The 13,809-nt window shown below is 43.1% G+C and overlaps 1 protein-coding gene across 1 annotated transcript in view; it reads right to left on the bottom strand.

Annotated features, from left to right (window-relative positions):
- The window catches only part of LOC100350607 (uncharacterized), a 31,752-nt gene that overhangs the window by 7,586 nt on the left and 10,357 nt on the right, over positions 1–13,809 (bottom strand). The window contains exons 2-3 of the mRNA XM_070065971.2: positions 738–864; positions 402–494 (exon numbers count right to left, since the gene is read on the bottom strand). Of these exons, the coding sequence (XP_069922072.1) occupies positions 402–494; positions 738–861 (217 nt within the window). The 5' untranslated portion in view covers positions 862–864. The remainder of the gene's footprint in view (positions 1–401; positions 495–737; positions 865–13,809) is intronic.

Raw genomic sequence — 13,809 nt, 5'->3', positions numbered from 1 at the left:
TTGAACTACTTAGAAGAGTAGGTTCTGTGCCTGGCCAAAACCATGAGTGAGAACTCCATCTAAGCAACTAGTAAAAACCAGTTTCTATAAGTTGTTCCAGAAGGAAAATGTAGGAAAGTGTAGAGAAGGACAAGATAAATTCGGTGAATGTATCTAACCTAGAAGAAAACCCTAAGTGACATAAGAAAAGTACTGGAACCTTTTTAAATCAAACAACATACTCATCAAGAACAAAAGAGTTACACACTGCTATCCCTAGATACTCTACAATGCTTGTGTCTGATGTAACAAATCGGCTGTTGACAGCAGTAACACTTGTGAAAGGTTAGTGGGAAAGCACCAGCCAACATCTGCTGCACTCTTCCTGCCGTGGACTCCCTGCCCATTGTGTGCAGACTTACCTGGAAGGCTCTGATTTAGGTCTTCTTCCAATATCCATGGCTCTCCTCCTTGCTCCAACTTGAAGATCAACTCAGGTTTGGTAACACAGAACCCTATTCATGGAAACAATGTAAGACTTTGTGAAATCACTATCCTGCATTGTTAAAAGGGCTATGGCCTGGTTCAACAGCTATGCAACAAATGTTCCAAGTTGAATCCTCTCCTAGATAGTGGTCATTCATATTATTCATGGACTCACATTCTACATCTACCCATCATCAAATTTTATGCAGTGTTGACTTGTTTGTCAAAGAGCAAGGAAGTGTTCCCATTGGGCTTGTGACGGTGTCACTCACCCAAGGAAAGCAGGCTGCTGTAGATCTCCAGCATCACCTCCCTGTACAGGATCTTCTGTGCATGGGTCATGGCCTCCCATTCCTCCCAGGTGAAATACACCACCAGGTCTTCAAATGCCACCATCTCCTGTAACACAACACTTTGGTCAGCATTTCAACTCTCTCACAAAACAAACACTGACAGTTGTGTGCCTTGTAGAGGCTATGAAGGAAGAAAGACGGATGTGGTTACATTTGAGAGCTGTTGAGCATCTGGACAGGCACACACAATCATTCAGCAGGGAGTCACACTGTGAATCAGATCACAAAGGGCCACATCTGTCAAGGGGAACTGCAAAGTGGCTGAATAGGGGCCCAGACGGACACTTGGGTGAGCCATGCTAAGGAGAAGAATGTAGGAGTATTCAGGGAAAAACACAAGAAACCACCCATGACCCTACGATAGAATGAACATGAAGAATATACAGTCAAACTCTATACACAGTCACATCAAAGATGGCAGAAAAATGTATTTATAAAGAGAGGGCAGGAGTTAGCTTAGTGCTTACAATGCCAGCTAAGCTACCCTACCTCAGAGTGCCTAGGCTGGTTTTCCAGTACGGCTCCAGTTTCCAGCACACAGCTAATGCAGACCTGCAGAAGCAGTAATGCTGCCACCACTGAGGGAGGCCTCAAATCCACTCCTGACTCCCAGCTTCAATCCTATCCACCTCAACTCGGTGGGGTTATTCAGGGAGTGAATAAGCGCATGAGATCTCTCTGTATCTCTCTCCTTCCAATTTCTCTATCAAGCATATAAATACCTTTAAATAAAGAAGGAGATTCAAGTATACCAAGAATAGAAAATAGCTTTTGGCTTTATCTATGGTTATTCTACAGATAAACATTTGAAGACTTGAAATAACACCAAATTAAAGTGAAAACAATCTAATTATTTGCCAAAAACCAAACTTTGGAAAATCTGCAGAACAATCCGCATGTGACTAGGTCAGGGAAATGTACAGAGATTTGTTTAAGAGCCTGCAGTAAGCGTGTGATGCAGCAGGTAACGTCTCCATTGGCAATGCTAGTATCCCGTGGGAACAGATGATTGGTGTCCTGGCTGTTCCAGCTCTAAAATCCAGCTCCTTGCTAAGGTCCTGAGAAGCAGCGAAGATGGCCTGAGTGTTTAGAACACTTGCATCAATGTGGGAGACCTCAATGGAGCTTCGGGCTCCAGGTTTAGGCCTGGTGCAGTCCCAGCCATTGTGGCCATTGGATGAGTGAAGCAGTGCATGCAAAGTATCTCTTTCACTCCCTCTCTCCATTTCTCACTATCTTTGTAACTCTGCCTTTTAAAGGAATAAATAAAACTTAAACATTAAAGGAATCTACAGTAGATTCTTTTCCCCACACATTCCTGATTCTATCCATGAAGCAAGTGCAGCTCCTCAGATCTGGTAAAGACTGCATTGCCCTAACAATTTAAAACCAAACTTAACTGATTTGTGTTTTAGCACTAGGTACCTCTTACCCTTGCAGAATGCTAAGTGTCATATCAGAGTGGCACTAAATCATTGCTGACTACATCATCTGTGTGATAGGAAAAGCTATTTCAGACATTACAACCACCAAAAGCTAGCATATTTTATTCTAGCTTTCAACTCAAGCCATTTAAAAAAATCTATCTTTTTGCTATGGCAACAGGAAGACTGGAGACAGAGTTGTCTTATCTTAGATGACTGTAATGTTTCATAACCATGCCAGATTCTTCACTCCCCTTACTTGTATATATTCCCTGAGAATGACAGTTATGTTTATTTATTTCATTTTAATCAATAAACTATTATAAATCTCTGAAAATGAAAACTGACAATAACCAAGGAAGAATTAAGAAAACCAATTATAGATAATGTATTATATTTTTTTTTTTTTGCTCTTTGAAATATGTGGAGGTTCCAAAACTATACCTAGAAGACAACATGAAAGGAAGGAGCTATAAGAAAATTTATCTGGCTTCCTTCTACACGGAACTGTTAAAAATAAAACAGAATCAATAAATCATAAGGAATACAGTGAGTAAACAGCAACTTTGCTGTGGAGGAACAAACCTTTAGACATGGAAATATATAGGAAAGTTCATGTATGTCCATTAAATGGCAGAAGTTATCATGGTTTAAAGAACACATATCTACATATTTGTAAAATAATGCAATAGTAGAAAAAAATAAAATTTTAAAGTGGTTGTCCAAATAAATGAGGTTATGAAAGAGATAAACATTATATTATCATTAAAATTTACACTAAAGGAAGTTATTTTGGATTTGCTATTCTTCTTTTTTTTTTTTTTTTTTTTTTGACAGGCAGAGTGGACAGTGAGAGAGAGACAGACAGAAAGGTCTTCCTTTGCCATTGGTTCACCCTCCAATGGCCGCCGCGTCCGGCACGCTGCGGCCGGCGCACCGCGCTGATCCGATGGCAGGAGCCAGGAGCCAGGTGCTTTTCCTGGTCTCCCATGGGGTGCAGGGCCCAAGCACCTGGGCCATCCTCCACTGCACTCCCTGGCCACAGCAGAGAGCTGGCCTGGAAGAGGGGCAACCGGGACAGAATCCGGAGCCCCGACCGGGACTAGAACCCGGTATGCTGGCGCCGCAAGGCAGAGGATTAGCCTAGTGAGCCGCGGCGCCGGCCGGATTTGCTATTTTTCTATTAGTGCAGAAGTACCACACAGGGATACAGTATTATGTACACTAGAAAACTTCTTGTTTTGTGTATACCTAAAATTCTACAGTAAGCATGCAACGTACAACTTCACATTTTGGGCTGAAATTGCATTGGAACAAATATGCATAATGTATATATAAGCCCAGCCTTACTCACCGCTTCTCCATCTCTGGAACTGAGGACTTACACTAGTCCCTCCTGGACCAGCCAAGATCTACAGGGTGCACCTGCATGAAAGATCCTAACACCTCAGATCTAGGAAGGTCACCTATGCCAACAAGACAGGCACCTGCCACGCCCTTCAGGGTTCCTTTGACCCCCACACTGATGTTCTCAGACACAGAAACCAACCACACAGTTCATGAGCAATGAGGACAGCCCAGGGGCAGGAGTTCTGTGAAAATGGTGGGAGTGGTTGGAATGGCGCACGCTGAGAAGGAAGCCAGAGAGACTTTCTGTGGTCCTACCCTGCTGACATCATGGGCAGGTGAGCCTACAATTGCCATCAAACAATGCACACCTCCATTAGGAGGCAATGAGTATGATCCACATATATGCTATAAAATCAGCCTCCTGACACACAGAGGATACAGCAAAGTTGTGTAACGATGTGAGATACCTAAATAGCACTGCAATTCCTCATCAAATCTTCATTTGATAAATTTACATTTGAAAGAAACATTCTATAAGTGGAGAAATTCTAAAGTGGAAAGAATTATTGGAAACTGTCATTAAGTTTATTATTCTTTTTAACTCTTTCAATTAAATTGTCATCTTAGAACTCTCATACTTATTACAGATATCTAGGAAAAAATCCAACAATTCTTTCTAGCAAAGTATTTGAAGAAGAACCAAATATTACTAAATAACTCATTTTTAATCCTTTAAAATAATATTTGAGCTTACCTAATAATACAATTTATGGGTCATCAATGGATCATATTTCACAGTGAGAAAATTATTTATATATATATATATTTAATGGAGAACTAAATACATGGCTGGAGAACAGACTGTCTGCCTTCTAAACTCTTTGTGAATATTTAAAGTTGCACTATCTGGTAATTCATTACCCAAAAGTTCCTGAAATTCATCTATTCATCACTTCTTACAGTATCTGTAAATATGTGCAAAATTTATTTTTTAACATCTGCACTCAATTTGTGGATTCCCAGAAATGAGGCAAAGAGAAAATAAAGGGTGTCATTCAGCTGTTTCACTCTTTTCCTGTCCAAAGGAGAATGGGCATGAAATTATGAATAAGTTCTTTAGGATTTGAGTAGCAGTGTCATAGGGCACTGACTGCTGGCGCACAGCTACTGGTCATTTCTTTCTGCAAATAATGTGTAATGCATGAATTGGGCTGTTTAAATTCCTGTATCATCTCTGATCTGGTGGTTGCCTTTCAATTACTTTATTCTGCAAGTTGAGGGACCTCCGTCTTGAGCTGCCATATTAACTTGACCTCAGACCCAGAAGCAAATACTTACTTAGTTCTCAGCGTCATACAATTTAAACAAAAATGAAGTTGCAGGCATCAAAAAACTAGAGTGGTGCCATGAAATAGTGGATTCTGTTGTCATTTTCAAGAACCCTGCTGTCTACGGTGGTGGGCACGTACCTCTGAGAGCAGGAGTTGCTCATTTTGGAATTGCAGATGAAGATCCTGTGTGGATCCCTGAGAACAGACAAAGTGGGAAGGCCACACACAACTGTTGTTGATTGGCACTTTACACTCGCTTCCTCTCTCCGGGTCTTAAATATCGCTTCTAAGTAATGACTGGCACTTATAATTTCAAGCACTGAGTCAAAAAGAGGAGTTCTAATACTTGATTAGAACTGAATGAAAAATGAAAAATATAGTGCCTGTGATATAAAGAGAGTGATGACCACAGAGTGAAACTGACTAATTCAAGACCCCACAAGGACTAAGATTTGAGGTCAGTCTTGAGCTACTCACCACTAATGGAAATATGCATTGAGTTACCAATCAATGTTGTCTGGTCATGTTTTGCTTTCTAACAAATTGATTCCTTAATATATTCCATAAAATAGAGAGAAAACATGAATGTCAGTTTTCCTCCATGCACTGAAGTCCTGCTCCCTGAATTCAACATATTCAGTCAGTAGACATGCTACACACATTTTCTCATTAATTAACAGCCATATTCACAAATAAGTATAGAATGTATCATGCAGAAGTAAAGTCACATTTTATGTGGAATTGAATTTGGAACATTTCTGTACCCTCATGTAGACTTGTCTGTATTAATGTGAAGTATGGATATTACTGTTATGTGCCTCATACTTTTTAATTCAAAAAGCATATGAACAGTGGATATCACATACACTGTAATGGAGTTCAGAAACCAGAATAGAAAAAAAGGCAAAAGATTAAATAAAGGAAAGCTACTACAAAAACCTAGATTGGGCTCACTTTGTAGCACAGTGGGTTAAGCTGATACCTGCATTGCTGTCAGCCCATATGTGTGCCAGTTTGTGTCCCATTTGCTCCACTTTTTTTATTTTTTAAGATTTATTTCATTTATTTGAAAGGTAGAGACTGAGAAAGAAGTCCTCCATCTGCTAGTTCACTCCCCAGATGGCCACAATGGCCGGAGCTGTGCCAATCTGACGCCATGAGCCAGGAGCCACCTCCAGGTCTCCCACGCAGGCGCAGGGGCTCAAGCACTTGGACCATCTTCTACTGCTTTCCCAGGCCATAGCAGAGAGCTGGATCAGAAGAGGAGCAGCCGGAACTAGAATCGGCGCTCATGGGGTTCAGCTCCCTGTTATTTCATGTCTGAAAGTGGCAAAAGATGGCCCAGTTGTGTGGACCTCTGACACCCATATGGGAGACCCAGGGAAAGTTCCTGGCTTCAGCCTGGCCCATCCCTGGCCATTCTGGGGAGTGAACTGATGTATGGAATATTTCTGCCCTTCAAATAAATAACTACATCTTTTTAAAAGATTTTTGAAGATCCACTTGTTCCCTCTCAATGGGCCACAAGAGCAGAGCTGGGCTAATCTAAAACCAGATTCCAGGAACTTATTCTGGGTCTCCCACATGGGTGCAGGAGTCCAAGGATGTGGGCCATTTTCTTCTGCATTTCCAGGCACATTAGCAGGGAGCTGGTTTGGAAGTGGAACAGCCAGGATATGAACTGGTGCCCACATGGGATGCTGGCAATGCAGGTCGAGGTTTTTACCTACTATGCCACAGTGCTGAACCTATTAAATATTTTTAAAAATCTAGATAAAGGAGGAAAATATAAAATGTATAAATTATAGTTGTATATATGTATACATTTCTGAAAAGTACATAATTTGACCCAACAGGAAATCTAAAATTTATTTTTAAATGATATAATTAAAACAAATATTAATTCTTATATCTGTACAGTGTAAGATATGCATCAACCTTCCCAGATTCTATATGTGCAATTTTATAGGTATAATCAGTCGTGTGGCTCAAGAAACAGTCTTACCCAGGGATCCCATTAAATTTAAACAGGGTTCTCAATAAAAGTTTTTCAAAGTTCCAAAATATACATCAGGAAAGGACAAATTTTTTAACTATAGTATTGCCTAAATTTCCAATGGTCACATCTACTCAAAAATTCCCACAGGCAGAGATGTCCTAATAGAGCGAGTAATAAAATAAAGGTTTTAAGTTACTAATCTGCTAGAGAAAAATAGGAATTCACAGATCCCAAACTCAAATAATTAAGAAATAAATTTTTAAAAAAACTCAGTATCTTGATGGAATAAAATTTATTACATTAGACCTAATTAAATGAAAGGTGATTATTCCAACTACTTTCCAGTTGGCAGCCCAATTTTGCCTGTTAAATCTGGAAAAATTAAATGACACCTCATGGTAGATTACTAAACTCTTAATGCTCTATGCCATCCAATATATTCACCATACCTCACACCTAATATTAACATATCTGATGCCTCTCAATAGAAAATGGATGTGTCTTAACTATTACAAGTGTGGCAAAACTTTTTCTCAAAGCTTTACAAACAGCCATGCAGTCTCCATTTGCCTTCACCTCAAAAGGCCACTTCTTTTAGGGCATACAGAGACACCTCATCGACTTTGCCTTCAAACACAGTTTTTGCGAAGATGTAACTGCAGCCACTTTTAATCAGGAGCATAAGCATACAATACATTGATGCCATACTCTCCAAAGGAGACTATTTGACACACTGTGAAGAACACACAAGGTTAATATCTTTTAGTTTTTCTTGGGTTTTGGTGCAATACATGCCTCATTGAAAAATTTAATTGTCACTGATATTACAAATCAGCCCAGCTTATATGGGCCCCCTCCAAAGGAAGGTACTGAAATCAGTCAAACTAAATTGTGTAGGTGCTGTTTTTAGTGTTCCCAGTGACTTCTTCCCTCTAGGGGCTTACATGCCTTCTAAATTCTCTGGATCATTGGTGATATCTATCAGTTCTCTATTCTCTTTGAGGTAGGAAACTAATTCTATTCTGAAGGACTATCCAAGGTACACAATTTTATTTTTAGATTAGAGACGGGACTTGAGCACCCCCTTGACTTGCATCCTCTGGTCTGCTTTAACAAAAATCGGGAGGAAAAGCTGTCATTCCCCATTTGCGGAGGAAAGACACAGGACCTTGAGCTGTTCTTTTGTCTGCTCGGCCCTTCCCGGGCTTGCTGCTGGTCCTTCCCGGGTTGGCTGCCGACCCCACCACCTCCGTGGAGGGGCGGCTCCCCCTGCCACTTTCCCCACTTCCGCGGAGGAGCGGCACACCGCCGGCCGGCTCTCGGGGGCTGCTCAGGTGTTCCTTCAGATGTTCCTGGTGCATGTTGTCTCTCTCCTCCTTTATAGTCCTCTTCCACCAATCCCAACTCTGCTGCCCACATGCCGAGCACGCTGCTCTCCTCCAATCAGGAGCAGGATCGGCTCCTGCAGCTTATCAGTCAAATTGGCGAGAGGCAGCTGCGTAGAAGTTACTCCTCCCCAGCGCCATATTGTGGGAGAGCAGATGCATAGAATAAGTCTTAATTCCAGTAACTTAGTCTAGTCCGAGTTGCTCCCCCCAAAAAGAAAGCTGGGCATCAGAAATGGAAAGATAGGTGGCAGCCTATTAATGGCTGTTCTGTACAGTGATCTGCCCTCAAGGAGACCCAACAAGCCAGTCCACTGCAGAGACTTTCAGTGTGGTAAGCCTGGGTTTCAGCAGAAGTCAGCTTGTGAAGAGCCCTGGCAGCTCTGCAGCCAAGAGTTGGATCACTGGAAATGGACCTGCCCTGGAGTCGAAGGACGCCCAGGTCAGAGCCACAGATCTTACTGGCTCTAAGCTGAAAAGCCTTTCACTCAGCCCAGCTTCCAAGGTGACCACTGATGCTGAGAGGAGACGGCCAAGTAGGGTCAGCAACACTGCAGGCAGAACTGTGACTTTCCTGTTAGAGATGCCACCTGCCTTTACCTGGCCAGTTCTCCTCCCAGGCCAGGTAAGTAATGGAAGTCAACAGGGTGCCTTCCCAAGGAGCTCACACCTCCCTTAGGATGTACCCTATGTGAAGAGACAGACAGGTCTGGGCCTCTTAATTTACAAGACCTAAAGCCCACCAGATTATTATCAAGCCCCTTCTGTCAGTTTCTATTTGTCTCTCGATCAGAGAACTTAGTTGTGGCTGAGACAGCACCTTTCTTGGGTTCTCTAATAATGACTCTGTCCTTTGTTCTAGACCCTGTCTAGCCCACTTGGGTCTCATTCCTTTGTAATCATAGCCTCTACTCTAACATCAATGGCTCTACTCCCAACCTGTGTGTACTGATGGTCCTCTCCTCCACTTAATGTTGTATGATTATTCAGAATTTCTCCACAGACAAACCCCACTACCTACAAAGGTTGAGTGGCCTTTCTCCCGGTCTTGGCTGGGATCAGATTTAAACCACGTCCATCAAACAATCCTCACAAGGGTCCAGAGACCCCCCCTTATTTCCTCTCCTCTATGAAATCCTTTCATTACCTGGTTAATGCCACTCTTAGGATCACTGGTTGCTATTCTCACCCTGACTTGTATACTACAGTTGTCTGTTTAAGTGTTTACAGCAGGTGATAATGGAATGAACCAAGGCCTTCAGCAACCAGGCAGTCAACCAGATGCTTCTCCATCCATACATGCCTGTCCCTGCAGAGCCACGATACCCACAGCGGGTCCCTGTAGACAACGTCCCCAGTCAGCAGGAAGTAGCCAGAGAGACTCATCATCGCCCCCTTTCCTATCATCAAAGGTCGGGATGGTAGCTTTGGGATCCGCATGGAGGGAGGGCCTATACTTCCAGGAATGGAAAGTCCTTGTCAAGGTCCCTGCGGGTGCCTAAAGGTCAACCAGTGAGGATCAGACTGGCCTCAACCTTTAACCCCAGGCCCTGAATCTATAAAAGGAGCACTCCCAGTCTCTGACGTGCAACTTCCCAGGCCCCCACTGCTCTGCTGCTCTGTTGGGACCGGGGAACCTCGCCCAGGAGTGGAGCCCCAATAAAAGCCTGTGACTTAATTGATTTGTCTGCCTGGGAAGATTTGTTACGCACCAGACACCTTGCACTCCTTAATATAGGGTGGACCCAAACTTAGCATACTCCATTTGGCAGCACGGATGGACTCCAAGGTCTGCTTACTGTATACATTCATATGTCATAATACCGTAAGACAACAGTATTCCTCTAAGAACAAACGAAGGCCATTTAAGTACTCTGGACATCATTCTGCTTACTGTTTGTCTCTTTACTGTTAGCATACATACTTTCACTTGTTGCAATCCAGAAATCCAATATGGCCATTATTGGTCAATAGAAAACTCTGCTAACAAAAGGAGAACCTGAGATTTAAGATTTAAAATCTATTTTTAGGGGGCCAGTGCTGCGGCATGGTGGGTTAGGGCCCTGGCCTGCAGTGCCTGCATCCTGTGTGGGTGCATGCTTGGGTCCAGGCTGCTAGACTTTAGAACCCGCGAGCTATTGGTGCACCTGGAGAGTGGCCCAGGTCCTTGGACGCCTTAGTGTGCATAGGGGACATTGGAGGGGGTTTCCTGGCTCCTAGCTTTGGATTGTCTCAGCTCAGGGGACCAAGACCACTTGGGGAGTGAACCAGTGGGCAAGCAACCTTTCTCTTTGTCTCTGCCTCTCTCTGTGGCTTTGTCTTTCAAATAAATAAAGTAAATTTTTTATATTTTCTTTTTTGACAGAGTGGACAGTGAGAGAGTGAGAGACAGAGAAAAAGGTCTTCCTTTGCCGTTGGTTCACCCTCCAATGGCCACCATGGCCGGCACACTGCGGCCGGCACACCGCGCTGATCCGAAGCCAGGAGCCAGGAGCCAGATGCTTCTCCTGGTCTCCCATGGGGTGCAGGGCCCAAGCACTTGGGCCATCCTCCACTGCACTCCCTGGCCACAGCAGAGAGTTGGACTGGAAGAGGAGCAACTTGACAGAGTCCGGCACCCCCAATTTCTCAGAATCTATCTAGCCCAAACCATGGAGAGTTGGAATCTGTTATATTTGATTTCTAATTGGGACTTTAATTGTTCCAGCTGGGTTCTCTGTCATTGAACTGCAAAGAGAGTATCATACATGTCAATGCTCCAAATCTCACCCAGCCCCCTGCTAATGTGTCTGGGAAAGCAGTACAGCATGGCCCAAATGCCTGGGCCTCTGCACACATGTGAGACCCGGAAGAAGCTCCTGGCTCCTGACATCAGCCTGGCCTAGTCCCAGTCCTTGCAGCAATTTGAGGAGTGAATAAAAAAGGAAGCTCAAACACCCCATCTTTCTCTTCAACTCTGCACTTCAAACAAATAACTTTTTAAAAAGTAGATTATTTCAATGGATTCCCCTACATTCAGTCTTGATGACTTTTACTACATTAAGGGATTTTTTCATTTCTTTTTTTAAAGACATATCTATTTCAAAGGTGGGGGAGGGTGCTGGTTTTGTGACACAGTGACTCAAGCTGCTCTCTGTGACACTGGCAGCCTATATGGACAGTGGTTCAAGTCCTTGCTGTTCTACTTCAGATCCAGCTTCCTGCTAATGGCCTAGGAAAACCAGTGAAACATAGTCCAAGTACTGTGGCCACCTGGGGAGTGAACCAGTAGAAGGAAGAGCTCACTCTATGTCTCCTACTCTCTCTGTAACTCTGACCTTTAAATAAGCAAGTAAATCTTTTTAAAACTGATTTTTAAAAGGCAGAGAAAGGGGCAACACTGTGGTACATGGGTAAAGCTGCTGCTTGCAGTGCTGGCAACCCATATGGGTGCCAGATTGAGTCCCGGCTCCTCTACTTTCAATCCATCTCTGTTGTGGCCTGGGAAAGAAGCAGAAGACAGCTCAAGTGCTTAGGGCCCTGCTAATATGTGGGAGACCCCAAAGAAGCTCCTGACTCCATGCTTTGGATCAGTGCAGCTCTGGCCATTACAGTCATCTGGGGAGTGAACTTGAAAATAGAAGATCTCTCTCTCTCTGCCTGTCCAAAAAATAAAAAAATAAAAAAATAAAAACTTAAAAAAAAAGGCAGAGAGAGAAAAAAAAAAAAACAGAGAGAGAGAGAGAAAGAGGGAGAGAGGCAGAGAGATCTTCCATCTACTGGTTCACACTCTAAATGCATGCAACAGTTGTGGCTGGACTAGGCTCTCAGGGAGATGATAACTCAAGCATTTGAGACATCTTCCACCTCTTCCCAGCTGTATTAGCAGGAAACCGGTTGAAAGTGGAGTACCCAGAACTCAGACTAGCACCTTAATATAGAATGTGTGCATCACATGATGGCTAAACCCACTGCATCATGATACTTTTCTTTTTGTTGAGAAAGAGTGAAGGTGGTTGTAGTAGAGCAGGTTAAGCCCCGACTTGGGGTGGTCACATTCTATTTTACAGTGCTATTTCAATTCTCATCTGTACCCCTTTCAACGCAGATTTTAGTTAATGCACATCAAGGGAAGATGTTGGCTTAAGGACCTGAGGCCATAACATCCCTGTGAGAGACCTAAGTGGAATTCCAGACACCTGGTTTTGGCCTGATCTAGTTTTGCATTTTGGAAGCATTTAAGGGAGTGAAACAGCAAATAGAGAATCTGTCTCTCATGTCTTTCCAACACTGCCCTTCTGCCTTTCACATATATGAAAATATAAAAAGTTCTTTTTTAATTGAAGAAGCATCTAAGGAAACAGGCAATGGCATTGGGTACTTAGGCTTATCTAAAAGTTATGAGACAAATGAATGTTCTCCACGTAATACACCAGCATGAAGTTAATCTTTGAGAATAAGTTTTACTATTAACTCTCATGGTGCATCTCTTTGAGGACAGAGATCCTGCATGGGACGTTAATGCACCATGACTCCTGTTGTTAATTTAACAATTAACACCCTTATGTATGATACAGTGATCACCTGAGGCTCTTGACTTGAGCAACCTGGGATATGGAAGCCTTCTGAATCCACAAACTCCATCAGCATTTAGACAAGGCCATAAACAAGGTGGAAGTTCTCTCCTCCCTTCAGAGAAAGTACCTCATTCCTTGATGACCACTTCTTTATACTGGGGTCTCATCCACAGACATCCTTCATTTAGTGCATTTTTGACACAGTGTCTTTGGATTTAAATGTCTGAAATGTTCTTGTGGGCTTTCAACCAGAACAGAATGACCTAAGGGATGATTTGAGGTCAGAGTGCTACTTTAAGTGATAATTTTTCTATGAGTCTACTATATGGATTACTTCCCATGTTGGAGTGTTTGCTCCTTCCTAGTTTTATCTATTATTATTACCAAACAATCCTATTTGCATGATCACTTTAACATTTAACCTATCTATATGATCCTAGCTACATGATCACTTTATCACTTGAGATGCTGACCCAAGTACTTAAGGCCACGCCTTCCATGCGGGAAACCTCGGTGGAATTCCAGGCACCTGGTGTTGGCCTGAGACAGCTTTTGATTTTGGAGGCATTTGCAGTAGTGAAGCATCAAATAGCAGACCTGTCTCTCATGTATTTCTTTTTTTTTTTTTTTAAGATTTATTTATTTGAAAGTCAGAGTTACACAGAGAGAGGAGAGGCAGAGAGAGAGAGGTCTTCCATCCATTGGTTCACTCCCCAGATAGCTGCAATGGCTGGAGCTCCACTGATCTGAAGCCAGAAGCCAGGAGCCAGGAGCTTCTTCCAGGTCTCCCATTTGGGTGCAGGGGCCCAAGGACTTAGGCAATCCTCCACTGCTTTCCCAGGCCATAGCAGAGAGCTGGATCCCAAGTGGAGTAGCCGGGTCTCGAACTGGTGCCCATATGGGATGCCAGCACTTCAGGCCAGGGCGTTAACCACACCAAACAAGA

Source organism: Oryctolagus cuniculus, chromosome 21, assembly GCF_051225735.1.
Source record: "Oryctolagus cuniculus isolate XC-2025 breed Fujian yellow rabbit chromosome 21, ASM5122573v1, whole genome shotgun sequence".
Classification (NCBI taxonomy): domain Eukaryota; kingdom Metazoa; phylum Chordata; class Mammalia; order Lagomorpha; family Leporidae; genus Oryctolagus; species Oryctolagus cuniculus.
The sequence above is the reverse complement of the archived record's forward strand: the minus strand, read 5'-3'. Positions and strand labels throughout refer to the sequence as shown.